This window comes from Peromyscus maniculatus, chromosome 8 (genome assembly GCF_049852395.1).
Source record: "Peromyscus maniculatus bairdii isolate BWxNUB_F1_BW_parent chromosome 8, HU_Pman_BW_mat_3.1, whole genome shotgun sequence".
NCBI lineage: Eukaryota > Metazoa > Chordata > Mammalia > Rodentia > Cricetidae > Peromyscus > Peromyscus maniculatus.
This window is the reverse complement of record NC_134859.1, coordinates 81,449,949-81,474,453: the sequence shown is the minus strand read 5'-3', so window position 1 is coordinate 81,474,453 and position 24,505 is coordinate 81,449,949. Positions and strand designations below refer to the sequence as shown.

Genomic DNA, 24,505 nt, shown 5'->3' with positions numbered 1-24,505 from the left:
GCCACCCACATGGAGGGAGGCGATGTGCAGATGACAAAGCAGGAGAGCAGGTCAGGTGACAGGGCAGATCGATGCATCTTTGGAGCAGTCGCTGCCTGCCTCAGGCCCACACTTTCAGGGTCATGCTTCCCGGATCCAGCTCAAGTGGCCTCACACAGTAGGGACCGAGTGAGGGACTAGGAGGAGAAGCAGGGCTGATGGAATCTGACTTTCTGGAGTCTTCTACTTCAGCTCACCTCATCCTTCAGGATGGCACTTGCCAAGCTCTTTAAACCCCGGAGGAATTGGGGCTGAGCCCAGACCCACCCCAGGTCTGAAGAAAAACAAAAGTACAACTATTTGCAACAGTCCAAGAAACTCTCACATGTACAAATTTCCTCTCCCCATCTGCTCTCTTTAGCACCCTTGTCCTAAGCAGACGTTAGTCTTTGGGGCTCTGGTCGGCTTCATCCCTTCCGCCAGTCAACTCCTCTGGCCCTGAGCCATTTTCCTGCTACAGTGAAAAATGTAATCTCAGCCGGACACCGAAGGTTGTAAATTCAAAATCAGCCTGAGCTACATAATGACTTTGAGGCCAGCCTGGGCTACACGGGGAGACAATGTCTCCAGGAAAACAGCTTTGAGAGTTCCCACTCCTTCCTGGACCAAGGAATGTGGGCCTTGTCAAATGGGTGAAGGGTAACAGCTGGGCAAGACAGGCAGCGCCTGCTCAGGTCATCCTGGGGCTTCTGTTGTAACAACTGCAAACAACTTGTGGGCTGGGGGGGTCTCTAGGAGCCACGGAGGATTAAGGGCAGCCGGTAGCTTGGGAGTAGCCAAGTCCTGTGGGATTCATACTGACCTCATGAGCCTTCAGCACACTCCAGGTGAGATGTGGAAGAAGGAGTTTGAGAGGCGGCAGGGCCCTTCCAGAGCTGGAGAGGCAGAGTCCTCAGGACCCTTGTGGTAGCAAGGGGAAGCCAGCTGGGAGCAGGAAAAGACAAACCCCAGGGGGTGTTCTGCCTTCTTGTTTTACTGTCGCCCTGACTAGGAGGGGTAGGGCGTGGTGGTGGTGGTGGTATTGGAGTTGCCTCCACCCCTACCCCATTCCCCTTCTAGCTGAGGAGGTAGTGGAAAGGTTAACTCCCGGCAGGGTGGGCGTGGATCAGCTCCAGGTCTGTACCCCTGAGGTCACCGGCAGACAAACAAGCAGGTCTCCTCCCCTGAAGGCACCGCCCGCCCGCCCGCCCGGCCGGCCGACAGCAGGAAGGGGTTAAACACGCCCGGCCCGTCATCCTGTGTCCTGTTACTGCTGAGGCAGACCTGCCTGGCCAGCTGAACAACTTTCCTCCCGAGACTGCTGGCCGGCAGGAGTCGGAGAGGCAGCCGCCGGAGGCTGAGCTCCAACCCGCTGAGGGACCCTGCTGTCCTTCAGAGGGCCCTGGTGCCTCTCGGTCGAGGGTGGGGCTCCCGAGGCCAGGGTCTATGGTGGATGGCTCTGGAGCCGCTCCTGAGGCTGTGCCATACCCTGCAAGTCAGAGGGTCACTGCAGAGCCTGCTGGGGCTGGGGCGAGGGAGCCCACACTGGAGGTAAGCTCCCTCCCGCGCCGCTTCCGCCGCCGCCGCCGCGGTGGTGCCCTGCATGAGGGCGGGGGCTAGAGTGGGCTCAGGACTTAGTCTCTCTCCCAGGAAAGGCAGGACTGTGGAGGACCTGGAGGCTTCTTACCTGCAACCCCCCCCCCTACCTTCCTGCTCCCTCCGGAAAGGGACAGGGACGTAGGGCCATCCAGAGGTTCTTGGTGGCGGTCCCCTCAGATCCTGCATATCTCTGTGTTTACACCGCTAACCTCAGGATGCCCCCTTAGTCCACTCCAGTGCTCTACCGGACACAGCCAACTCAGATCTGATGAAGCCAGGCAGCCTGAGGTTAGCTACCATCCAGTCCCACATCCCTCTAGCAGCAGGAAGGATATTGCCACTCCCCCATTGCTCACTCTGGGCTTGATGGGGACCCACGATGGGGAGGGTGCTGGCTGGTGGAGGTGCGCACATTCTTTGGCAAATTCGTGCATGTGATTGGTTCTTTCCATCTCTCTGAACCTCCACCCTGGGGATGCCATCTGCTTCCTCACTGCTGACTTTTAGGAATTTCTCCATCCCCCACCCTGGCACCCTTCTGGACTTGTGTCCTGAGAAGTTCCACCACTCCAATTCCTCCTTGGGGACCCGTGTGGAGGAGGGAGTCTCTACTCTATGTCCCCACCCCCAGACCAGCCTATGCTCCCTCTCTGCTAGTACCCTCCTGCTTTCTTTCCATCTCTGAAGTGGCCTCCCAGGTTCTGGCTTCTCAGTGTCCTTCCCTCCACCTGGCAGGGTCTGGCTCAAGGTCACTGCAGTAATTCCATACCCGCTGCCCGGGGCTGCCGCTGCCGCACCGTCTTATCGGCAGCTGGGTTTGTGTTTCACTCCCTTTTTATTCCTGGGCATATTGTGTTCGATAAAACCTTCTGCTTGTAACACCGCTGGCAGGGCTCCCAGGCGCTCCTCCCGCCTCCCTTTCCTCTCAGCTTCGTGCATGCCCTGGGACCTCACCCTGGCCCTCTTGCTCCTGTGTCCCTACTGTGTTCAACTCCACGAGAGCACAGGAATGGCTGGGGTGGAGGAGGTTCAGGCATCTCCTTTTGTTTCCGGTCCCTTCCTTTCCCCCAGCTCCAGCAAAGGTGTGCAAGCAATGTCCACCTTGTTCCTGAGAGAGGAAAGTCCACGGAGGGTCATGGGGCCTTCAGAGAGGGTCCCTTCCCGCGGAGGCTGGTTGCACCCACCCTGGCAAAGTAGGAAGGCCTGGGAAGCCAGGCCCAGGTAGGGCTCTGGTGGAGTCAGGATGTCTGCTCTGACTGGTTCTGCCAATTCCAGCAGCCAGCAGGGAGGAGCATGTACACCAGGGCGGGCTTTGGGCACAATTATTCCCATCTTGACTGCCACTGCCAGCCCGCCCTCCCACTGGGGAGGTGAATACAGGTCTGAGTCACTAGCGAGGGGGAGGGCAGGAGTTAAACAAGTTGTGGCTGTGGCATTCCCACAGAAGGCCGGCTGGACAGAAAGACATAAGGTAGGCAGCTCTACGGGCCAGGGGGTCCACTTTCCACAGACTCCCATCCTTCGGCTCAAGATCGGGACCGGCCAAGGCCTGTGGGTACTTTGAACTGAGCCAATCATTCACCTGCGGGTGCTGGAAGGACAAACTTCCCATACTGCAACTCCTGCCCCCACCTCTCAGGAGGCTGGGACAGCTGAGGTCAGGCCGGAGGGTGATCTGGGGAGGCGTGATCTCTATGGTGGTGGGGGGCGTTCATGGAGAAAATGGAGGTTCTGCTGACCCAGCTTCTGTGTGTGTGTGTGTGTGTGTGTGTGTTTGTACACATGTATTCGTGTGTAAAACTGTATTAGTGCCATGATGAAGGCAGGAGGCTCCTACTTTGGGTTTCTGGCAAGGCCTTGGGGGACTCTCCTCTGCCTCCCGAGGCTGTGGAAAGACATGTGGCCGACCGTCCCTTTGAATCTGCGTCTATGGGACTATCAGAGGTCTTCTGTGTGCCTAAGGCCTTGGTAGTTTGCGTGGACTGCCCCTGCCCTCAGGGAACTTCCATTCTGGCTGAAAAGGTGGTTCTGAAACAAGTAATTAGATGGATTAATTAACCAACTAGGTGACGTTGACGATAAGTATTGAATTAGTCTCAAGGAAACAGGTGGTGTTCATCTCAGCCCTGCCACCTACATGCCCTTTGACACAGGCGGGTACAGCACTCCTGGGCGCGTGTGGCAGAGGCCAGCAGGTGCACCCCTGATGCTCACAGATTCCTCACTTCGCTGGTCCCCTCCATCTCCTCACCCTTCTCTCTGTGTCTAACTTAGTGCCACCTCCTCTAGGAAGGTGCCCACTATCCTCTTTGCTTGTGCCTTCTTTACCTCTGAGCACGCCCACCGTGGGCTGTGATCGCCGGACCCTTCCACTTGGTTGTGGGTGTTCTACAAGCATGTGGCGGGGCTTGGGGAAGACCCCCAGGAAATGGGCGTTGAGTGAATTAAATTATGAAGAATGGCCATCAGAGGAAAGAGTGAAGGGCTGAACTGGAAAGGTTGAGGCACAAATGGAGGAGGAGACAAGCGTGAGTGGGGCAGGAAACTGACATTCCTGGTGGTCACTTTATGATCCTTGAAGCCACCCATTCAGGCGGAGGGAGGACTGCCCCCACTTACCAGCTCTGTGATGTCAGAGGAATAATCATGGACTCATTCTTTGAGTCCCACCTGTCCCCCTATGTGACTAGAGATAGGGCATCTCAACATCTTGGTCTGGTGGTCGTATGGACAAGCATGCCAAACAAACAGGGTCCATTGAGCAGTGGGTACAGTAAGAAAAATAAAAGTTAAGTGTTGGCCAAAGCCATTCCTGGCAGCAGGGACTCTCTGGCCAGGTCCTACTCGGTGAGTGAATGAACGGTGAGGAAGCCACCGATCCTGAGTCCCAGGTCCTCTTTTTCTCAGCCCCATGTGGAACCCAAGGACGCAGCCGCCCTGCTGAAAGCACGGCGGCCCATCCTTCGAGACAGTGACCTCAAGACGGTGGCCCTCAGCCCTCTACCTCCGGCGGGGGTGGGGGCTGCCCACCTCCAAGTCCCCGACCATGACAACCTCTGCGCTCCGACGCCAGGTGAAGAACATTGTTCACAACTACTCGGAGGCCGAGATCAAGGTGCGCGAGGCCACCAGCAATGACCCCTGGGGCCCACCCAGTTCCCTCATGTCCGAGATCGCTGACTTGACCTTCAACACAGTGGCCTTTGCTGAGGTCATGGGCATGTTGTGGCGGCGACTCAATGACAGCGGGAAGAACTGGCGACATGTATACAAGGCTCTGACACTGTTGGACTACTTACTCAAGACGGGCTCGGAGCGTGTGGCCCACCAGTGCCGTGAGAACCTCTACACCATCCAGACGCTCAAGGACTTCCAGTACATTGACCGCGATGGCAAGGACCAAGGCGTCAATGTCCGTGAGAAGGTCAAACAGGTGATGGCCCTGCTCAGGGACGAGGAGCGTCTGCGGCAAGAGCGAACCCACGCCCTCAAGACCAAAGAGAGGATGGCCCTGGAGGGCATGAGCATTGGCAGTGGGCAGCTGGGCTTCAGCCGGAGATCTCGGGGATCCCCCTCCTCCTACACCTGTGAGTAGACCCGAATGGTATGGCTGGAGAGGGTGGTGATGGTGGTGGTAGCCCAGCCACAGTCCTGGCTCTGCAGCCCGCAGCCATGAATGAGAGAGAGTCCCTACCCCAGAAAGGAGGCTGGGAGGACCCATCCAGATAAAGAACGTAATGTGAAAAAGCACCATGCTTGCACACAGTAGGTGCTCGGCAATTCGGATGAGATAATGGCATTATCAATTGCTTGTCCTTGTTATTAGTTAGCTGTTGAGAGGGTGGCAGGGAGGTCGAAATGCAGCCTCTGGAGTTGCATACCATTCATTCTGTTCCTTCCAAGCTGCGTGGCTTGGGCAACCAGCTCTTTGTAAAACAGAGGTACACTTACCTCCCTCTATTGTTTGATCTGAGAACTGAATGAGACAAGGCCCAAGAATGCCCTTGACCCTTTTACTCAAGACACCTGATGTTTTTGTAAATCCCCACCACTCAAGAGTATTGTCCTTGAAAACAAGGGTGGCTGGTGATGAAACATCCTTCCTGATGGCTTGCCACAGTGGTGTGGAGGCCTTTGTGACCTTAGGAATACCAGAATGGCCCTCCTCCATAAAGCCCATGATGGCCTGCTTGGGGCTCCGAGGCTGTGATTTTGTTTGATTGGCAGATCCCTTCCTCTTAATCCCCGTGGCCCCAAGCAGGCTAGGGTCCCATTGGAAGAGTTCAAGAGCTGATGTCAGGGACCTGCATTAAGTTCTGACTTAGGGCCCTGAGTGGCCAGGCACCCCCTGCACTGTCTACTCCCTGCCAAGGTGACCCTGGCATCTGCCTTAGCAGTGGAAACCCACATGGGCTGCCCAGTGCACTGCCTGGCTCCCGGGAGCCTGAAGAGCCAGTCTCCTTTGGCTCCCTCTCTGTGAGGCCCAGCTTCCTGGCAGGCAGAGGAATGTGGGGACCGTGGGGACCGTGGGGACCGGTGTGCTCACGGGAACCACTCTTGTTGCAGCTGCATCCTCGTCCCCGCGCTATGCCTCAGACCTGGAGCAGGCCCGGCCCCAGACATCCGGAGAAGAAGAACTGCAGCTGCAGCTGGCCCTGGCCATGAGCCGTGAAGAGGCTGAAAAGGTGAGACCTGGGTCTGGACAGGATGCCTGCGGAGGAAGGAAAGGGCTCTGGTACTCACCAGCCTCCACCTGGGCTCTCCACCCTGGACCCGAGACCCACTCGAGCTCCCAAGACAGCAGAGGGCATGCCGATGTTCCTGATCTGTCCCTGTTGTGGACTCCGACTTTCGGTGTTCTCAGGCAGGGCTCAGAAGAGGGCGTGTGTAGCTGGGGTGTGTGTGGTGCACCTTAAGGGGTCTGCTCTCTCTTTGTGGTTCGGGAGAGGTGTGTGCTGAGAACACACTCTGAGAAAACTCTGGGACTACAGCTCCCTCCCGCCAGCCGTCCTTTGGAAGGACAGGGACAACACCTCTGATACCTCATCATCTTTCATTATCTCTGTGGATCCAGGCAGACCAGGCAGGAAACATTTATGTCTCTTACATGGGTGGGCTAGAGACGTTCTCAGGGTACCTAGAAGAAAAAGATAGGTGAGACCTGAGACTGCACAGGGTGGCTAAGGAGCAAAAAAAGCAGGTGGGTGCTCACTAGCCTCTGCTAGGGAGGCTGATTCTGAAGCTGCATCTCAGGCCCAGGCAGGGAGACAGCCACTCTTTCAAAGCCCATCCCCTGGAGCAAGGGGCATCTTACGCTTGGGCAGGACTGTGTTGGCCCTCCGGCCCCGGGGTGGGGAATACCGGGCCAAGTTCACTCCTCTCTTCCTCCCTCACAGCCAGTCCCCCCAGCCTCCCACAGGGATGAGGACCTCCAGCTGCAGCTGGCTCTGAGCCTGAGCCGGCAGGAGCACGAGAAGGTAGAACAGGGGCAGAGTCACCTGGGCCACAGGTGCCAACCACGATTTTGGTGCTGGTGAAGGCATTGGTGGCGGATCCAGGGGCACTCACTAATCAGCTTCTCTGTGCTGCGCTAACGTGGGTGCCTCCCACCTGCTCTCTGCTGATCTCCCCCCGCCCCCTCCCCACCGCATCACCTGCTCATGCCCTACCTGTCCCTTCGGCAGGGGGCGAGGTCCTGGAAGGATGATGACTCTCCCGTGGCCAACGGCGGCACAGAACCCGCTGGCCGACGTCGACGGGACAGAGAGCCTGGGAGAGAAGAGAGAAAGGAGGAGGAGAAGTTGAAAACGAGCCAGGTAGACAGTGGGCTGAGGAGTGCGGGCTAACGGGGTTGGCATCTGTGCAGTGCACAGAGCGGAGCTCGCTGCAGGCACCAGGTGGGAAATGAAGGTGTGGCGCTCCGCAGGGGCTGGTGACGGAGGTGACATGAGGTGGCATATCAGAGTCATGATGGAGACTCCTTGGGCTTCCTGCCACTTAATGACTTGGGACATTCTTACTGGCCTCAGTTTCCCTTTTTGCACAGTGGGTGTTTGGGACAGTTCCAGCTCTCATACAGTAGGATCATGTGATAGATACTGTGGGTCTGGACCAGGAGCTGGTTCAAGCACATGGTGCTGAAAATATCTCAGGTTCCCTGAGAAGGGGAGCAGGTGGCCACTGAAAACAAGATCACCTTCCCAGGCTATTCATTCTGTCCCTGGGGAGCCTCTCTCTCTTCTTCCTCTCCTTGTCTGTGGTGGCCAGTTTCTCTTGGGTACTGGGCTAAAGAAGTAGACTCAAAAGAAAAAAAAAAAATCATCTGTCTTGACTCCCCCTTTCTGCTGGCCTGGGATCTAACCCAGCTCAGCCTCTCTGACTATGTAACTCCGGACAAATCATTTCCCCTCTCTGGGCTTCAACTAGTTGGTTCATCTGTAAAACGGGTACATTACCTACCTCACAGCGATGGTATGAAATGGGGCACTACATGGATGAGGAAACGTTGTATAAATGGGAAGTGCTGATCAGAGGTGAGGGGTCATTAAAAGATGCCTGTGGAGTGAAGAAAGGAGGGGAGTGAGCTGGCTTCTGGTCAGACCTCCCCTCCCTCTGCGCCCCACCCACCTCTGAGCCACGGCTGACTCTTCCCTCCACAGTCCTCCATCCTGGACTTGGCTGACGTCTTCGCACCTGTCCCAGCCCTGCCTTCCACACACTGCTCTGCTGACCCATGGGACATCCCAGGTGGGCACACAGGACTTCAAGAGCCCCACCCCCCACTCCCGCGCGCCCCAAGACTGGCCTCTGAAGAGTCCCTTCCTTCCAGCCACTCGCTGGCAAATCACCTCCTCTCCAGGGTCACTGTGCTGCCTCTAGAATAGGGTCTTGCAGTAAGGGCCAGGGGTGCACACCTGCAGATCTCAGCTCCTGGGAAGCTCAGCAGAAGATCTAGCTGCCCTCACTGGCTAGCCAAGCCCTGACAAGGCCAATACTCCCAGGTTTGGGGGTCCAAGTTCCTAGGTTTTGTTTGTTAAACATGGGCTCGAGAGAGCCGCTTGCTCCCAATTTAGCATCCCACGTGTGAAGTGGGTACCACGCCACCCAACCTGGGCTGGGCAAATGGGAAGGGCCCTGGACAGAGGGTGGGGGAGTGTTGAGATACTATCTGCTCTATCTCCCTCTCCTTTCCAGGTCTCAGGCCGAACACTGAGCCGAGTGGCTCTTCCTGGGGCCCTTCTGCAGACCCCTGGTCTCCAGTTCCCTCTGGAAACGCCTTGTCCCGAAGCCAGCCTTGGGATCTGCTTCCTACCCTTTCCTCTTCTGAGCCCTGGGGCAGGACCCCAGTGCTGCCCGCCGGACCCCCCATCTCAGACCCCTGGGCACCAAGCTCCCCCAACCACACACTCCCCAGCACTGGAACAGACCCCTGGGGGGGCTCTGTGGAGACCTCTGACACCTCTGGTAAGTGGAGGGCACGTGGGTGAGAAGCTGGGGACTTCTGGGTCCCCTGCCCTCCAATACCGAGGACAGTCTATGGTGAGAAGGCCATATCCCAGACCGTACCTTTCTTCTAGTTGACTCCATTTCCCTCTTCCTCCTGGCTAGCTCTAGGTGGTGCCTCATCCTTCGATCCATTTGCCAAACCTCTAGAATCCACAGAGCCCAAGGACAGCCAGGCCCTGGCCACGGGGAAGTCCAGCAGCCCTGTGGGTGAGCAAGAGGCCAGGGGCTACAGCTATTTGGTTTAGGGGGGACTCCAGGGGCGCCTCTGCCCTCTTCCTTCCCCACCACTGAACTGATCCCCTTTCTCTCAGAGCTAGACCCATTTGGAGACGCAAGCCCCAGCTGCAAGCAAAATGGCATGAAGGAGTCTGAAGCCCTTGACCTGGGTGTGCTGGGGGAGGCGCTGCAGCCAGGAAAGGAGGCGCGCCCCTGCCGGACTCCGGAGTCCTTCCTGGGCCCCTCTGCCTCTTCTTTGGTCAACTTGGACTCACTAGTCAAGGCACCCCTGGCTGCAAGGACCCGGAACCCCTTCCTGACAGGTAGAAGGCCCTGGCCAGGCGTCTGGGACCCCGTTGGGCCTCCCCACTTTCCGCCGTGGCAAAGCCCTTATCCTCTGTTCTCTCGCCCGCAGGTCTGGGTGCTCCGTCCCCCACTAACCCGTTTGGCTCGGGCGAGCAAGGCAGGCCGACCCTGAACCAGATGCGCACCGGCTCGCCCGCGCTGGGCCTGCCGCCGGGGGGACCCGTCGGGGCGCCCTTGGGCTCCATGACCTACAGCGCCTCCCTGCCCCTCCCGCTCAGTAGCGTGCCGGTCGGAGCGACCCTCCCTGCCTCCGTCAGCGTCTTCCCGCAAGCCGGAGCCTTCGCCCCGCCGCCCGCGAGCCTGCCTCAGCCGCTGCTGCCCACGTCCGGCCCGGCGGGGCCGCTGCCCCCGCAGGCTGGCACCAACCCCTTCCTCTGAGACGCTTCGGCGCCTGCGCGCGAGGCCCCGCCTCCTCGAGGGCGGTCGTGCAGGTTGAGCGTTGATCCCGGCCTCTGTGGACCCCTGACCGATGCTGAACGAGCTAGGGACTGACCACATCTAGGGGACGAAGACTACAGCCGCCTAATAAAGACTGGAATCTACGTCTTCAGCTCTTACCAAGTGGACTTTTTGAGGGGTGTGGCAGCTGGGTCCGGACCACAGCACTGATTACCAGCTAAGGCGGAAACTACTTGACAGTGAATTCCCTCATCTCAACCCTCCATCCCCATCTCACGTCGGCCTGGTGCCTTCCTTCCCTATGCTCTCACTCATTCAGGCTTTCATTCACTGTCACACACGGGATACTCCAATAGTAAGGGGTAACAGCCTTTGCTCATTCTTTGATGCGCTATGTCTATGTACCTTAGGCAGAGAATTTCATGTAATCAATTGTGTTGCAAGGAGCCTCCGCAGTTATACTGTTACTCAGGACTTCAGCGTTTGTAGGGCCCCACCCAAGCTAAACATGCAGCGCTCCTTGTCCAAAACTGGGTTAAGAATTTCAAAACAGAGTTGGATGGATATGGTGACACATACCTGTAATCCCAGCACTTAAGGAGGCTGAGGCAAGAGGATCCTGGGTTCAAAGCCAGCCTGGGCTCAATTTCTTTCTTTCTTTCTTTCTTTTTTTAAAGGCAAGGACAGGAGAACAATACACTAAGGGCCCAACCCTCCCAAGTGAGGTGACACTTGGGAGGTCTTTCTAACTACTCCTGTTTAATAGCCAACTGAGGCTTTGAGAGGTACAGTGGCATGCTCAGAGCCACGCAGCAGGAGTGACATGGGGCCGGAATTCAGAGTCAGGCAGGCCGGCTCTCTGAGCTGGACCAGATTTAATTCAGCAAACATTGACTGTCTTGGACAAAATGCTGGGCTCACCTAGGGGGAACCAAGGAGGTCTGAACCCGCATCTCCCAGGAGCTAGGAAGGCAGCAAGGTAGATGTCCCACTAACACTGGGTGTGGCTGCAGCCTCGGCAGCCACAGGAAGCCCCCTTCTCGTATGTCTGACTTCGTCTTAAACCCAACTCTGCCCCCCCACCCCCCCCCACCCCCGGCCGCTTCACCAGGGCTGAAGGGAGCCACCTTGACCACCAGAGGTCTGGCCCTCTGGAGGGTTGTTGTTGCCGCGTTTAGGAAACCAAAGAGAGGCAGGTTCTGGGATTCTGCCCTGGGGGTTACCATGGTTATCCATGTGTCCTCAGGACTCAGGGTCTGGCCTGGCAGGCAGCCTGGTGCTGGCCCCTCTCTCTTTGGGGTCACAGAGTCCACGTGGACTTCCTCAGCCTGGACCACCACCATTGGTGGAGGTGGTACAGTATCACTGTCCCTCCTAGGTACACACACGGGCAGGAGCTGTTCTGCTGGGAAAGGGAGGAAGGGCAGGAGCAGCTGCTTGGAAGTCGGCTGGGTCTGCCGAACTCTGCTCCAGGGCTGAACTTAATGATAATCGCTTGGTAATAAGTGGTTAGGCGCTCTTGAGTAAATGACGTCACCTCTCTGTGTCTCTGCCTCTGTTTCCTTGCTTGCCAGAGATCCTTCCTCGTGGGTTTGCTATGCAGGTGTTTCCAGGCCAGTGACCATTCCTCCCCTTCTGGCTTCTGCCCCACCCAAACCCAGAAGGTTCAATGCTTCTTGGCCCCAGGCTTCTGCCACCACCCCCCCATACCTCTGCCCCTCCACCTCCAGAGCCCCGAAGAACAGGTTGGTGGCCTTGCTTCCTGAAGTTGCTAAGCTCACCTTCCTCCCCAAGGCTGGCACTCTGCTCTGCCCTGTCTGGGGCACTCCCCATTCCCAGCATTCTTTCCCCATGGCTCAGCTCTCACCCCAGTTCCATATTAACTCCCTGATTCGGGCCTCTCATCCATCTCCACGCTGCCAGCACCCCAAATCCTTAGCACTCATGGCAGCGCTCTTGCTCCCCCTTGGGAACTGCTCTTCTGGAGCCGAAGTATGTCATATAGGGCAGCCCCCACCCCTTCCCCACCCCCACCCCCCACCACCACCACGTCTTTTGCTGCCATCCTCAGACTCATATCAGGAACCCTGTCTCTCCTCTAGGCCTCTAGGTCTTCAAATCACTTTCTTCCAGCCAAGTCCTGCTCGCCAATATACAGCCTCCTTCCGTGGCTTCATCCCTCTGGAAATCAAACCTATTCTCTTCCCCTCTTTCTTTCGTAGCTGACGGGCTGCCTGCTCTCAGCCTGATGTTACTGGGACAACACTCACCAGGGCCAGCTTGCTAAAGCCAGGGGACATTTGTCCTTTCTTTAGGCACTTCATCCTGCTCTTCTGCAGTGTGTGTGTGTGTGTGTGTGTGTGTGTGTGTGTGTGTGTGTGTATGTGTGTGTGCACATGGGCACATGTATATATATCTTAGGCCAGAGGACAGCCTAAGATGTCATTCCTCAGGTACCTTCCACTTTGGGAGACAGGATTTCTTTTTATTTTATTGTGTGGTGTGTGTGTGTGTGTTGCTGTTTTGGCTGCTTATGTCTGTGCACCACACACATAAGTGACAGTTGTGAGCCACCATGTGAATGCTGGGAATTGAACCTGTGTCCCCTGGAAGAACAGCCAGTGTTCTCAACCATCAGGCCATCCCTCTAGCCCTAAGCAGGGTTTCGTATTGGCCTGGAACTTTGCCAAGTAGACCAGGCTAGAAGGCCAGTGAACTCCAGAGATCCATCTAGCTCCACCTCCCTCTCGCCATTGCTGAGATCACAAGTACATGCCACTGCTTTGGTTGCTGTTTTGTTTGTTTTGTGGGTTCTGGGGATGGAACTCGGGTCCTCAGGCTCTTGATTGACTGAGGCACCCCTCCACTGTGCTCTCTCCACCCCACTTTCCCCACCACCAACTTTTTCAGACAAGGTCTTTTCTTGCAGCTCACGTTTGGCCTTGAACTCATGCTCCTCCCGTCTCAGCTTCCAGCCTCATCTTCTCCCTTAGCTTCCTGAGCACTGAAATGTGCAGGTGTGTGTTACTGTGCCTAGCTGCTCTTCAGATCCTTGTGGCTCTGCTCCCGGGCTGCAAACTCTCTGAGTTTATGCATGGGCCCCTGCCTGTCTGTGCTGTCGACATTGAAGGTATACGGGCCTGAGCTCTCCGCTCCCAATATGCGATTTCCTTAATGGCTGTCTGTATAGAAAATCCTTCCTTTCTCCCAACAATCTCCCCTCTATCCATCAATCCTCTGTGCCTCCATTCTACCCAGGTGTCTCAAAGGCATTCAGACCAATAGGCCCCAAAGTGACCTCATGACCTCCTCCAGCTCCATACTCTTCAGAGAACGGCCTTATCTCTGATGCCCTCTCTCTTCAAAGTCAGAAGACCCTCCTTCTGTAGCTTTACCCCGCCCCCTGACAAGCCTCCTGTCTCCCTTGGGTGCTGCCACAACCTCCTCACTACCCTCGCTTCCACCCTTTCTCCTTTCCAGTGCATTCCCTACCAGAGAGAAGCGGAGGAGCTTTGCAAAATGCAGACCTAAGGGGCTGCTCTTCTGATTCAAGCCCTCCGACAGCTCTCTTGACCTGTCATCAAAACTCCCTTTCTTTCCTGAAGTGTGACTCTGTACTGGATCACCCGGGTAGCATGGGACAAGATTCCATCCCTAGCAAGCCTCCCTTTCTCAGAGTTCACTCTCTCCCCTGGTCCTACCCACCTCCCCAACCTCCCGCGATGGCTGGTTTTATGTCAGCTTGACGCAAACCAGAGTGATTTTGGGAGCAGGAAAACCTCAACTGAGAAAATGCACCCCCACCAGAGTGGCTTGTGGATAAGCCTGGGGTGCATTTTCTTGATTGATGGTTGATGTTTGAGGGTCCAGATCACTGTGGACAGTGCTACCCCTGGGTCAGTGGTCCTGGGTGCTGTAAGAACACAGGCTGAGCAAGCTATGGAGAACAAGCCAGTAAGCAGCGTTCCTTTATGGCTTCTTCTGTGGTTCCTGTTTCCAGGTTCCTGCCTTGAATTCCAGCTCTGATGTCTTGGGTGGTTTTGTGTGTCAACTTGACACAAGCTAGAGTCATCAGAGGAAGGAGCCTCAGCTGAGGAAATGCCTCCTTAAGATCCAGCTGTAAGGCATTTTCTCATTTAATGATCAATGCGAGAGGGCCGCCCAGCCCATGGTAGATGGTGCTATCCCTGGGCTGGTGGTCCTGGGTCCTATTGAGAAAGCAGGCTGAGCAAGCCAGAGGAAGCAAGCCAGTGAGCAGCACCCCTCCACGGCCTCTGCATCAGCTCCTGCCCTGTTTGAGTTCCTGTCCTAACTCCCTTCAGTGGTGAACAGCAAGGCTGAAGTGTGAGCCAAATAAACCCTTCCCTCCCCACTTGCCCTTTGGTCATGGTGTTCCATCACAGCAATAGAAACCCTAACTAAGACACCTGACTTCCCTTTGAGGATGGACTGTGATGTGGAAGTATAAGATGAAATAAACCCTTTCCTCTCCGAGCTACTGTTGGTCATGGTGTTTCGTCACAGCAGTAGAAACCTAACTAAGCCAGTTCCTGTCTGTGTTCATTACCTACCTTTTTTTTTTCCCTTTTTTTTTTTTTTTTTTTTTTTTTTTTTTCGTTTTTCGAGACAGGGTTTCTCTGTGTAGTTTTGGTGCCTGTCCTGGATCTCGCTCTATAGACCAGGCTAACCTCGAACTCACAGAGATCCGCCTGCCTCTGCCTCCCGAGTGAGTGCTGGGATTAAAGGCCTGCGCCACCTCTGCCCGGCCATTACCTATCTTTTTACTCCCCGCCCTCCAGCCGTGCTGGCCTTCTGCTGTTCTTCAGGCCCGACTCCAAGCCACAGGACCTTTACACATTCTGTTCCTTCCGCTACTTCTCTCACTCACTGCAAGTTCTCTCTCGTTCTTTCTAGCTACCACACGAGTAGGATTTCCTCAGCAGGGCTTTCCTCCTTGTCCCGTCTACTGGATCAGGTCTCTTGCTAGATTATACCCACTCGAGGCGCTTGTCCCAGGGTGCGGTTGAATATTGACTAGCCACAGTCTGTGAATAAGCGGTAAGAAGGAGCACACTGGTGTCCACTGCCCGGCAGAGTAGACGGCAGTGGACACGCCACTGAGTAAATAAAGTGAGTGAAGCAAGCGCATAGAGCGTGCAGTAGGACGCATTGGCTCAGCGTCATCATTCAGGGAGAGCTTCCCGAAGTGGGTGGGTTCTAAGCAGGACCTTGAGATGGGCAGACTGAACCAGGCAAATTGTGCTGGCCGAGCAAATCCTTCGACTGGAGCCTCATTTTTCGCTTGTAAAAGGGGCAAGGGTTAGGCAAAATGATCGGATGCTGGGATCTCACGCCCTCCCAAGGGCGAGGGTAATTTTTCCCGCCAGCACTCTAAATCTAACCCATTTTTTTTTTTTTCCTATTTTAGGCGCGGAGCCTGATGGATCGTAAAAAGCACGGCAGGTCTGTATTTCCGCGCTCTAACGCCGGGCGGCGCTCCGAGACCAGCCACAGGGCCCGAGACTCGGCGAGGACCGGGTCCCGGGTCCGCCCCTCGCCAGTACCGCCAGCACCGCGACCCGAACAGGAGCAGCCACACTGTGAGAGCAGACCTGACTCGGCCCCAGCCTCCCAGCCCCTCAGGTATGAGCAGGTCACCGCAAGATGCCTTGCGCCTGTGGGGGCCCTTGATCCATCTCGCAGGCACCCGTCTGTGGTGTCTGCTCAGATTCTTCTGCATAGCTGGTCCTCTCCAATACCATCTGCTCCTTGGTTCCCGCAAAAAGGCTTCTTTCTGCGCCTCCCCTTATCTGCTGCAGGGCTGGCTCAGGCTAGCTCTGGGGCTACCCTAACACCACCTCTCGGTGTTAAGCCTTTCTAGAATAATGTGCTGTCCAAAGGCCCTTCCCTTGAAGGCCCATGCATTTTGCCACCGTCTTACATGGCTGCACTGGCCCGTTATCATTTAGCCGTGTTCCCAGGACCACTCTCTCAGGTTGAACCCCCTGAGACAGGCCTATTTGATTCTGCGTGTTCTGTGTGGAGTACAAGACCTGGTCCCACAGAGTGCCCTGTGTTCTCTTTTTGGTTGTGGGCCTAGCAGTCTCTGCTCACTTCTTCTGGTTGTCCCTCACCTGGCCCAGTCCTGGACCTAGTTCCTTTTGACCTGTCCAGACACCGGGGGAGGGGGGGATAACTATTTCCTTGCACAGGTTCCCCACATGCATGCTAGGGATGGCTGCACTTCAACCACCCCAGGGAGGGGCCCTCCATGGGTGATAGAACCCAGCTGGAAGGACCATTCTACTCATTGTGACCCGCCCTGACCTCACAGACATCCTATCTACTGCCCATCCAAGAAGCTGGGGGAGCCTACCCTGGCAGGGAGCCCCTAATGAGCCACCTTTCCTCACCACCCCCAAAACATAAGGGGGAGCACAAAAGCCACAATCTCCCCCGTGGTTCAGAAAGGTGGACTGGGCTGGGGGTAGGAGTTCCCGAGGCTGGGTGGAGTTGAGCTGATTGGGGTGCACCAGGGAGAAGCGGTCCTCATTAGCGCGACCTCTCTGCCCGTCCTAGGGGTAGCTCCTCCCGAGAAAAGGACCGAAGTGCTACAGTCAGCAGTTCAGCGCCCATGCCCGCTGGAGGGAAGGCTAGCCGAACCAGCTGTGCGCCGTCAGCACCCGAGAAGACCCCCAACCGCCTGATCCACGAGAAGTCACCATACCTCTTGCAGCATGCCTACGACCCGGTGGATTGGTGAGTACTGTTCCAGGGCTGCCCTTGAAGCCGCTGGGGTCCCAAGCTCCTCTGAGACTCCCCAGGTGACTGAGTGAGGCCTCTTCCTGTCGGACCTAGGTACCCCTGGGGACAAGAAGCCTTCGACAAGGCCAAGAAAGAGAACAAGCCTATTTTCCTCTCAGGTATATACTCACCTTTCCCAGTGTGGGCTTCAGTGACGGGCAGCAGGTTAGGGAAGGTCTTCTGGGTCTCAGGGACCTTTTCCTGCCCTCATGGCTCTCTCCCATCTTAGTGGGCTACTCCACCTGCCACTGGTGCCATATGATGGAGGAGGAGTCCTTCCAGAATGAAGAGATCGGGCACTTGCTCAATGAGGACTTCGTCTGTGTGAAGGTGGACCGAGAGGAGCGGCCAGATGTGGACAAAGTGTACATGACTTTCGTGCAGGTGAGCCAGCTCCTGCGGCAGTCTACACCTGTGCGTGACAGCCCCCCTGACCTTGGTGTCCCCCCTCTCTCTCTCAGGCCACCAGCAGTGGAGGGGGCTGGCCAATGAATGTGTGGCTGACCCCCAGCCTTCAGCCTTTTGTGGGGGGCACCTACTTCCCGCCAGAGGACGGCTTGACCCGCGTCGGCTTCCGAACAGTGTTGACGCGAATCCGTGATCAGGTTGGTGGATAGCAGAGAGGGGAGATGCCCGAGTCCAGGCCGAGGGGCCCCAGAGCCTGCAGCACGTGCTGACCTCCAGGTGTGTGCTCACCTCCTGTAGTGGAAACAGAACAAGAACACCCTTCTGGAAAACAGCCAGCGCGTCACCACAGCCCTACTAGCCCGATCTGAAATCAGTGTGGGTGACCGGCAGATGCCACCCTCCGCGGCCACCATGAACAGCCGCTGCTTCCAGCAACTGGATGAAGGCTATGACGAGGAGTATGGCGGCTTTGCAGAGGCCCCCAAGTTTCCCACACCTGGTCAGTGACCTCTGACCTATATGATGGCCATGTTGACTTAGTTAAGTGGCCCAGTGACCCTGGCCTGTCTTGTGTGGCTGAGCGGCTCAGTTCCTTGCTGGTCCCCTGTGGACCAATAATGATATTCTGACCTCTGACTGGGGCAATGGCCTGTGTCCTCTGAGTAGATAGTGAAAATCCCGTCATCCAGTCAAGACCGCCGGGCCCTCTCACCCTCTTCTTCCCGCTCCACAGTGATCCTGAACTTCCTGTTCTCCTATTGGCTCAGTCACCGGCTCACCCAGGACGGCCCCCGGGCTCAGCAGATGGCCTTGCACACGCTGAAAATGATGGCCAACGGAGGCATCCGGGACCATGTGGGGCAGGTGAGGGGGAGGCCAGGTTCCCTGGAGGGGCAGCAGGACTGGTGACGGAGGCTGAGATCAGCCTAGCCCCGCATCCTGCCTGGCACAGGGCTTTCACCGCTACTCCACCGACCGCCAGTGGCACATCCCCCACTTTGAGAAGATGCTCTATGACCAGGCACAGCTATCGGTGGTCTATTCCCAGGCCTTCCAGGTGACTTTTGCCCCTAACCTCAACCCTGGCTGCCAGTCCCAAGGCCTTCCAGGTAACAGTGGCTTCCTCCTAATTTCAACCCCTAATTCCTTCTCACATCCTGGATACCTGGGCTTCCCCCACCCCACCCCGGCTTTCCTGGGAGAATGTGCTCCATGAATCCCAGCTGCCCCAGCGCCCTCTATTTACAGCCTCCATCCCCCACAGATCTCTGGTGATGAATTCTACTCGGATGTTGCCAAAGGCATCCTGCAGTATGTGACCCGGAGTCTGAGCCATCGGGTGTGTGTGCACTGAGGCAGGCGGACCTGGCTGCAGGAGGGCTCAAGGCCTCCGTTGCCTTTTGGATGGTGACCATCCAACTCTCCTATCCCCACAGTCTGGAGGTTTCTACAGTGCGGAGGATGCAGATTCTCCCCCAGAGAGGGGCATGAAGCCCAAAGAGGGTGCTTTCTATGTGTGGACAGTCCAAGAGGTCCAACAGCTGCTCCCAGAGCCTGTGGGAGGCGCCAGCGAGCCACTGACCGCCGGCCAGCTCCTAATGAAGCATTATGGACTCAGTGAAGCAGGCAATATCAGCTCCACTCAGGTGAGGACCTCTGGGGACACACGAGAAAGACCCCAGGCCTACCAAGTACAGGGGCTCCTTCCGACGAAGGCTGTTTTTCTCAGGATTCCAAGGGGGAGCTGACTGGCCAGAATGTCCTAACAGTGCGGTATTCACTGGAGCTGACTGCAGCCCGCTTTGGCCTGGATGTGGAGGCTGTGAGCACATTGCTCAACACGGGGCTGGAGAAGCTCTTCCAGGCCCGGAAACATCGACCGAAAGCACACCTGGACAGCAAGATGCTGGCTGCCTGGAATGGTGGGGCGACCCTCTCTGAGCACTGATTCTATTTGCCCCTTCAGTCTGCCCAGTTTTTTTTCTTCCTAGGCCTTCTTTTCTTTATTTTGATTTAGAAAGAAATAAGCGGAGACTTAGGGTCTAAGTAACCTGCCTGGGCTAGGCCTTTGGAGGCTCAGGTGTGTGGTGGGGGTTCCCCGCAGAGCTTTCGATGGCCTCTTACCACCCCTGGCGCCTCTTTTCCTCCAGGCCTGATGGTGTCTGGCTTTGCTGTGACCGGGGCTGTCCTGGGCATGGATAAGTTGGTCACCCAAGCCACCAATGGCGCCAAGTTCCTCAAGCGGCACATGTTTGACGTGGCCAGTGGCCGCCTGAAGCGAGCGTGCTATGCTGGCTCGGGAGGAACTGTGGAACACAGGTAGGACAGACCAGGAGGCCACCTCCTTGTGTGATGCCAGTTCTTGTTCTTCCCCTTCAATCGACCCGTCAGTCACTCCCCCACCGTGGGCACACTGACTACTCAGTGGACCCCTTGACTCTTTTGGGAAACGGGCTAACTGTAGCCACAGGAGAGGCGGGTGGGTGTTGCGAACTAACAGAGAGAATGTATGGAAAGCGTGCTGTCTGCATATTCCTAGGCCTGTCCTCAGCCTTCCCTTCTCTCCTGTACCCCTAGTAACCCACCCTGCTGGGGCTTCCTGGAAGACTATGCCTTCGTGGTGCGGGGCCTGCTGGACCTGTATGAGGCCTCCCAGGAGAGCTCCTGGCTCGAGTGGGCGCTGCGTCTGCAGGACACACAGGACAGGCTCTTCTGGGACTCCCGAGGCGGTGGCTACTTCTGCAGTGAGGCTGAGCTGGGTGCAGACCTGCCTCTTCGTCTGAAGGATGGTCAGTGTGGCTGTGGGCCAGCCTTGGGTCCCGGTTCTAGTCAGGGCAGGGCATTTCCCGAGGGAGACATTTGCGCAGCCTTGCAGCGAAAAGCTGGCGTGGGGCTTCTGGCTTCCCGTCTTTGTTCCGTGTGACTTCGGTGGTCTCCCGTTATTTCTGAACCTGCTTCTTGATATACAGGTGAACGTAGTGGCAGTTATTCCTCCGAGTTGATGCAGAGGTGGTTCTAGCTGGCCTGTGAGCATGCAGTGGTCTTTGAAACCCACAGATTCATTTGTTAAACAAGAATGCCTTGGTCTCTGCCTGCAGGAAGTTTACAGTGTTGTGGTGGAGATAACCAGCAATTAGTGCAAAATGTAACACCACCTGAGCACTGGAATGGCAGTAAACCTGTGACAGGTGTCAACCAGGAGGAGCTGTGTGCTCATGGAGGCACGTTGGAGAGAGTTTAGGCAGAGGAGATAGTCTGAGAGAGAGCCCTAGGGGGACAGGCTGAGTGATGAAAGACCGAGAGACTGGGGGGTGGAGAGAGATGCTGCTGCCCGCTCGGTAAGGAAGTGAGGACTCTGGGGGTTAAGAGGGCTCCGACCAGAGGAGAGAGATGGCTCAGTGGTTAAGAGCACTGACTGATGTTCCAGAGGGACCGGGTTCAATTCCCAGGCTGTCCGGTGTCTGTCTGATCACACCAGGATAAAATTAAAGGGAAAAAAAAGGGGGGGGGAGAGTTCTGACCTGCTCTGGCTTGAATGTAAAGTGGTAGAGAAGAATAGGAACCGGGAAATCAGGATGACCCACTAAGAGGGCCTTGGTGTTTAGTCTTGGAGGAACTGCTGAAAGCAGCCAGGGATGGGGGACAGGGAGGGACTGGGGCCTCTTCAGGCAGCAGCCTAGAAGGATGTGTAGGTGGATTAGAAGAGATGAAGGAGTTGGGTGATGCCTGCCTGGCCCCAGCAGTCAGTAGCTGGACAAAGGCATCAGTAGTGGGGTAAAGAAACTTGGATACCCACAGTTCAGAAGGACACAGGGTCTGTAAAAAAGAAACCATCAGACCAACACCACATGTGCTTCCCCATCCTATCTCTGGACCTCCTAACCCAGATCCAGTCTCGGGGCAGAGCCCTAAAGACCCAGTGACCTCCCTTCCCGCTTATCCTTTGCAGACCAGGATGGGGCAGAGCCCAGTGCCAACTCCGTGTCAGCCCACAACCTTCTTAGGTTGCATGGTTTCACCGGCCACAAGGACTGGATGGACAAGTGTGTGTGCCTGCTGACAGCCTTCTCTGAGCGCATGCGTCGTGTCCCTGTGGCACTGCCTGAGATGGTCCGTGCCCTCTCAGCTCAACAGCAGACTCTCAAGCAGGTAGGGAGGCGGTGATACGTGGACCGAGACCCAGGCCAGGAGGGAAGCTGGTGATGCAGCAGGGTCTGAGAGCCAAGAGTGGAGTTCCGGGGCTGTCCCCAAAGCTCACTTACATGTGTGCAGGCACTTATAAGGCCAGGAGTCTTTGCTCTGTGGAGTGGAGATATCTGTGGAAGGGTAGTGTCAGAGGAGACAGGCCTCTCTGGCCCAGGGACATGCCTGTGAGGGCTTGTGACTGGGCTGTCCCGAGTAAAAAGGCAAAGTGGAGGGGCTAGATGTGGGTGGTTGTGTGGCTGGTGAAGTGTTTGAAAGGCTCTGATGAATTCTGTTCCTATGTGCTTTATTGCTATTTCAACCCTTTAGTATACACACCACACACACACACATGCACACAGAGAGAGAGAGAGAGAGAGAGAGAGAGAGAGAGAGAGGGAGGGAGGGAGGGAGGGAGGGAGGGAGGGAGGGAGGGAGGGAGAGAGAGACTCACTATTTTTCTGATTTGTGAGCTGGTGTGTGTCAGAGTGTTTGCCTCAGGTTCACCTATGAATACTCGTGAGTGCCTGTATGTGTGTATGCGTGCAAGTATGTTTGTGTGTATTTATATGTGTGGCGTCCACTTCTCTGGGCGTCTTCTGTGCATGTATGTAAATACTCTATGCCTCTTGGTGTGTTGTGTGCCATCCAGTATATCATCTCCTGAGCACCCTCCCCCCATATTTGTATACCCACTACAATGTGTGACATTGCCACTTGTGTGCATTCGTGTGTGTGTGTGTGTGTGTGTGTGTGTGTGTGTGTGTGTGTGTGTGTCTACTTGGTGAGCATTGAATCTGATGAATCCTCTTAGTGGTGGCTAAGGTGAGTCCTTTCCCTTCTTAAGAATACTGGGTGGGTGGAGGAAGGACAGGGAAGTCTTGGCAGTTCTTGGGGTCTAGTTTCTCCCTTTCTGACATTGGATGATTTTTCTTGTACTGACCAGATTGTGATCTGTGGAGACCCCCAGGCCAAGGACACCAAGGCCCTGTTGCAATGCATCCACTCCATCTACATCCCTAACAAGGTGCACATCCCTGGAAAGTTGGGTTCACCCTCTGCCTCTCCTCGCTGAGTCTCCCTACTCAGCTCCCAACTTCCTTCCTTTTGGAGGCTTAGGGGAGAAGCCTTGTCCCATTGGACTGTGCAATGACTGGTTCCTTCTCTCAGGTGACACTTTCTGCTCTGCCACTACCCCAGGTACTGATTCTGGCTGACGGAGACCCATCGAGCTTCCTGTCCCGACAGCTGCCCTTCCTGAGCACCCTTCGACGAGTAGAAGACCAGGCCACAGCCTACATATTTGAGAACCAAGCCTGCTCCATGCCTATCACTGAGCCCTGTGAACTACGAAAGCTGCTACACCAGTGACTGCCCAGAACCCTTGGAGCTGGGCCGGAAGGCAAAACTTTTCAGCTGCTCAGAGACTCAGGCCTTGCCAGACTATGCCAAACCTACAGCCACCTCGGCGAACCCTGCCACCAGATGATCACAACCATCTTCATGGCTCCCCCATGGGCACCTACTCACCATGAAATAAACCTAACAGTGTCCTCTGGTGACCTTGGGACTCTAGCCTCTCTTGTGAGGGAGGACCCTCTGCTCTAGCCTGGGACCAGCCCTTCCTCTGAGAGTCCCCGCTGTCTCCTCCGTCTCCTCACATTGCCCTTCACCTTCCATGGGTCACTAGACTGGTCTTGCCTCTGTCCGTGATTAGTAAGCTTGAATGTAACTGAGTCAGTGGACCAAAAGCAAGTACAGGAACCAGAGTGAGGACCAGGTGTGTACTGTCCCAGGAAGGGAAGCCCCTGGTAGGAAGTGACCTGCCATCTTCCCCCTGGCCCCTTCATTTAAAGCTAGGGCAGTGATGGGGGCTAGTATGGGCTTTAATCTTCAACAAAAAGACAACATTTTCATTCACTGTAGTGTACTGTAGAAACTGCTATGACCAGAACCAAGACATTCCTTTTGGGGTACCCGTTCAACCCTAGCATCACTACAGGAGGTCATGTTCATCCTCTGCTTCCAGAAGGATGGTCTGGGAAAGGGCTGTCTTGCGTGCGGAGCATCTGTTGTGTTGGAAACCCTTTCCCAAATCCATCTGACTCCTGCTACAGAGAAGGCTGGCACCTTCCTAGGACCTCCTCCTGTCCTCTCAATGTGGGGAGAGATGCTCTTGAATCCCATCCTTGGCAAATGAATCTTCCCAGAAAACTCCACGTAGTTGCCGTCAGGGAAGGAAGCTGGGAGACGTGCTTGGGATGGGCAGGTATAGAATGATGGGGTTGTGAGATTGTGAAGAAGCTATTTCTTTGAGATCTGCTGAGTTTGATCATCATCCTAACCTCCAAGCCAAGCAACACAGATAGCTGGAAGAAGCTGCCAGAGAGACAAGAGAGATGGATGGGGGTGGAGGGGACACATTGCTAAGGGGATGTCCGCAGCAGCAGGAAGAAATGGAGCAGGAAAGACCCTAGAGACAGGGCATTGTCTCTCACACACACAGCTACACATGGTCACTGAGACCAGAGTTGTCTCAGTCTGGGCAGCGGGCCCTTTGGTGCAAGCCACCAGCCCATCTGGAGGGGATTAGCACTCCGGCCAATGAGGTCAGCTGGCCCCTTTCTTGATGGATCCCACTCAGCCTTGCCAGCAAGTCAAAGACTGGACACGTGGAGCCTGCCTTGGGGGGGGGGGCAGCAGGAAGAGAGAGTACAGCATGGTGAGACACAGGTGGCCTTTTTGGCAGCCCCAGCACTGGATTTGGAACAATCTGGGCAGTTCATGTAGTTAGTCCCTTTGCCACCGTGGTCCCAGCGACCCTCATGAATGAGATGGTGAAGCAGGAACCATCAGCTTTCTAGGGCTAGCTAATGGAGGGCCCGAGTGGGTAGGAGTCTAGCCTGACACCCTTGAGCATCCCAGGTTCTCCCTGGGGTCTTCAGAGTGACAACAAAGATGGCCGAAGCTGCTTCCTCCTGCCAGGAGGTGGAGGCATGGTTAGGAA

The 24,505-nt window shown here is 56.0% G+C and overlaps 2 protein-coding genes and 1 long non-coding RNA gene across 11 annotated transcripts; 2 read left to right on the top strand and 1 right to left on the bottom strand.

Moving 5' to 3' along the window:
* Positions 1–1,287: 1,287 nt before the first annotated feature.
* On the top strand, positions 1,288–10,255 carry Epn3 (epsin 3). Of its 3 annotated transcripts, none has more exons than XM_006971952.4 (10): positions 1,333–1,569; positions 4,525–5,204; positions 6,184–6,302; positions 7,014–7,094; positions 7,302–7,433; positions 8,277–8,364; positions 8,812–9,081; positions 9,226–9,330; positions 9,435–9,662; positions 9,755–10,255. In XM_006971952.4, the coding sequence occupies exons 2-10, from the start codon at positions 4,664–4,666 to the stop codon at positions 10,081–10,083; spliced, it is 1,893 nt and encodes a 630-aa protein (XP_006972014.1). In that variant the 5' UTR covers positions 1,333–1,569; positions 4,525–4,663; the 3' UTR covers positions 10,084–10,255. The 3 variants fall into 3 exon arrangements, with proteins under 3 accessions (XP_042138583.1, XP_006972014.1, XP_076399301.1); XM_076543186.1 differs by lacking the exon at positions 1,333–1,569 and adding an exon at positions 2,954–3,088; XM_042282649.2 differs by lacking the exon at positions 7,014–7,094 and having other exon boundaries at positions 1,288–1,569.
* On the bottom strand, positions 5,617–10,120 carry LOC107402803 (uncharacterized). Its single transcript, XR_013041857.1, has 6 exons — positions 10,010–10,120; positions 9,184–9,324; positions 8,077–8,172; positions 7,287–7,386; positions 6,660–6,754; positions 5,617–6,328 (listed from the first exon to the last, which is right to left on the bottom strand). It is a non-coding gene; the product is annotated as an uncharacterized LOC107402803 (long non-coding RNA).
* On the top strand, positions 9,997–23,060 carry Spata20 (spermatogenesis associated 20). 7 transcript variants are annotated; one of them, XM_042282647.2, is made up of 17 exons: positions 9,997–10,466; positions 15,533–15,747; positions 16,684–16,863; positions 16,963–17,027; positions 17,138–17,292; positions 17,370–17,513; positions 17,614–17,815; positions 18,050–18,180; positions 18,269–18,373; positions 18,581–18,655; positions 18,753–18,962; positions 19,046–19,238; positions 19,467–19,635; positions 19,894–20,105; positions 21,266–21,465; positions 22,445–22,525; positions 22,699–23,060. In XM_042282647.2, exons 2-17 carry the CDS (start codon positions 15,545–15,547, stop codon positions 22,867–22,869), a joined length of 2,496 nt encoding a protein of 831 aa, XP_042138581.1. In that variant the 5' UTR covers positions 9,997–10,466; positions 15,533–15,544; the 3' UTR covers positions 22,870–23,060. The 7 variants fall into 7 exon arrangements, with proteins under 7 accessions (XP_042138581.1, XP_076399299.1, XP_076399300.1 ...); XM_076543184.1 differs by having other exon boundaries at positions 10,113–10,320; XM_076543185.1 differs by lacking the exon at positions 9,997–10,466 and adding an exon at positions 15,232–15,314.
* The last annotated feature ends 1,445 nt before the right edge of the window (positions 23,061–24,505 follow it).

Bases quoted from the DNA above. Each gene is read 5' to 3' on its own strand.
- Spata20 (XM_042282647.2), top strand. From the start codon at position 15,545: ATGGATCGTAAAAAGCACGGCAGGTCTGTATTTCCGCGCTCTAACGCC. The intron at 16,864-16,962 runs GTGAGTACTGTT...TGTCGGACCTAG, and splicing joins GCCTACGACCCGGTGGATTG to GTACCCCTGGGGACAAGAAG. The intron at 17,514-17,613 runs GTTGGTGGATAG...CACCTCCTGTAG, and splicing joins TGACGCGAATCCGTGATCAG to TGGAAACAGAACAAGAACAC.
- Epn3 (XM_006971952.4), top strand. From the start codon at position 4,664: ATGACAACCTCTGCGCTCCGACGCCAGGTGAAGAACATTGTTCACAAC. The intron at 9,082-9,225 runs GTAAGTGGAGGG...CCTCCTGGCTAG, and splicing joins GGAGACCTCTGACACCTCTG to CTCTAGGTGGTGCCTCATCC. The intron at 9,331-9,434 runs GTGAGCAAGAGG...CCTTTCTCTCAG, and splicing joins GAAGTCCAGCAGCCCTGTGG to AGCTAGACCCATTTGGAGAC.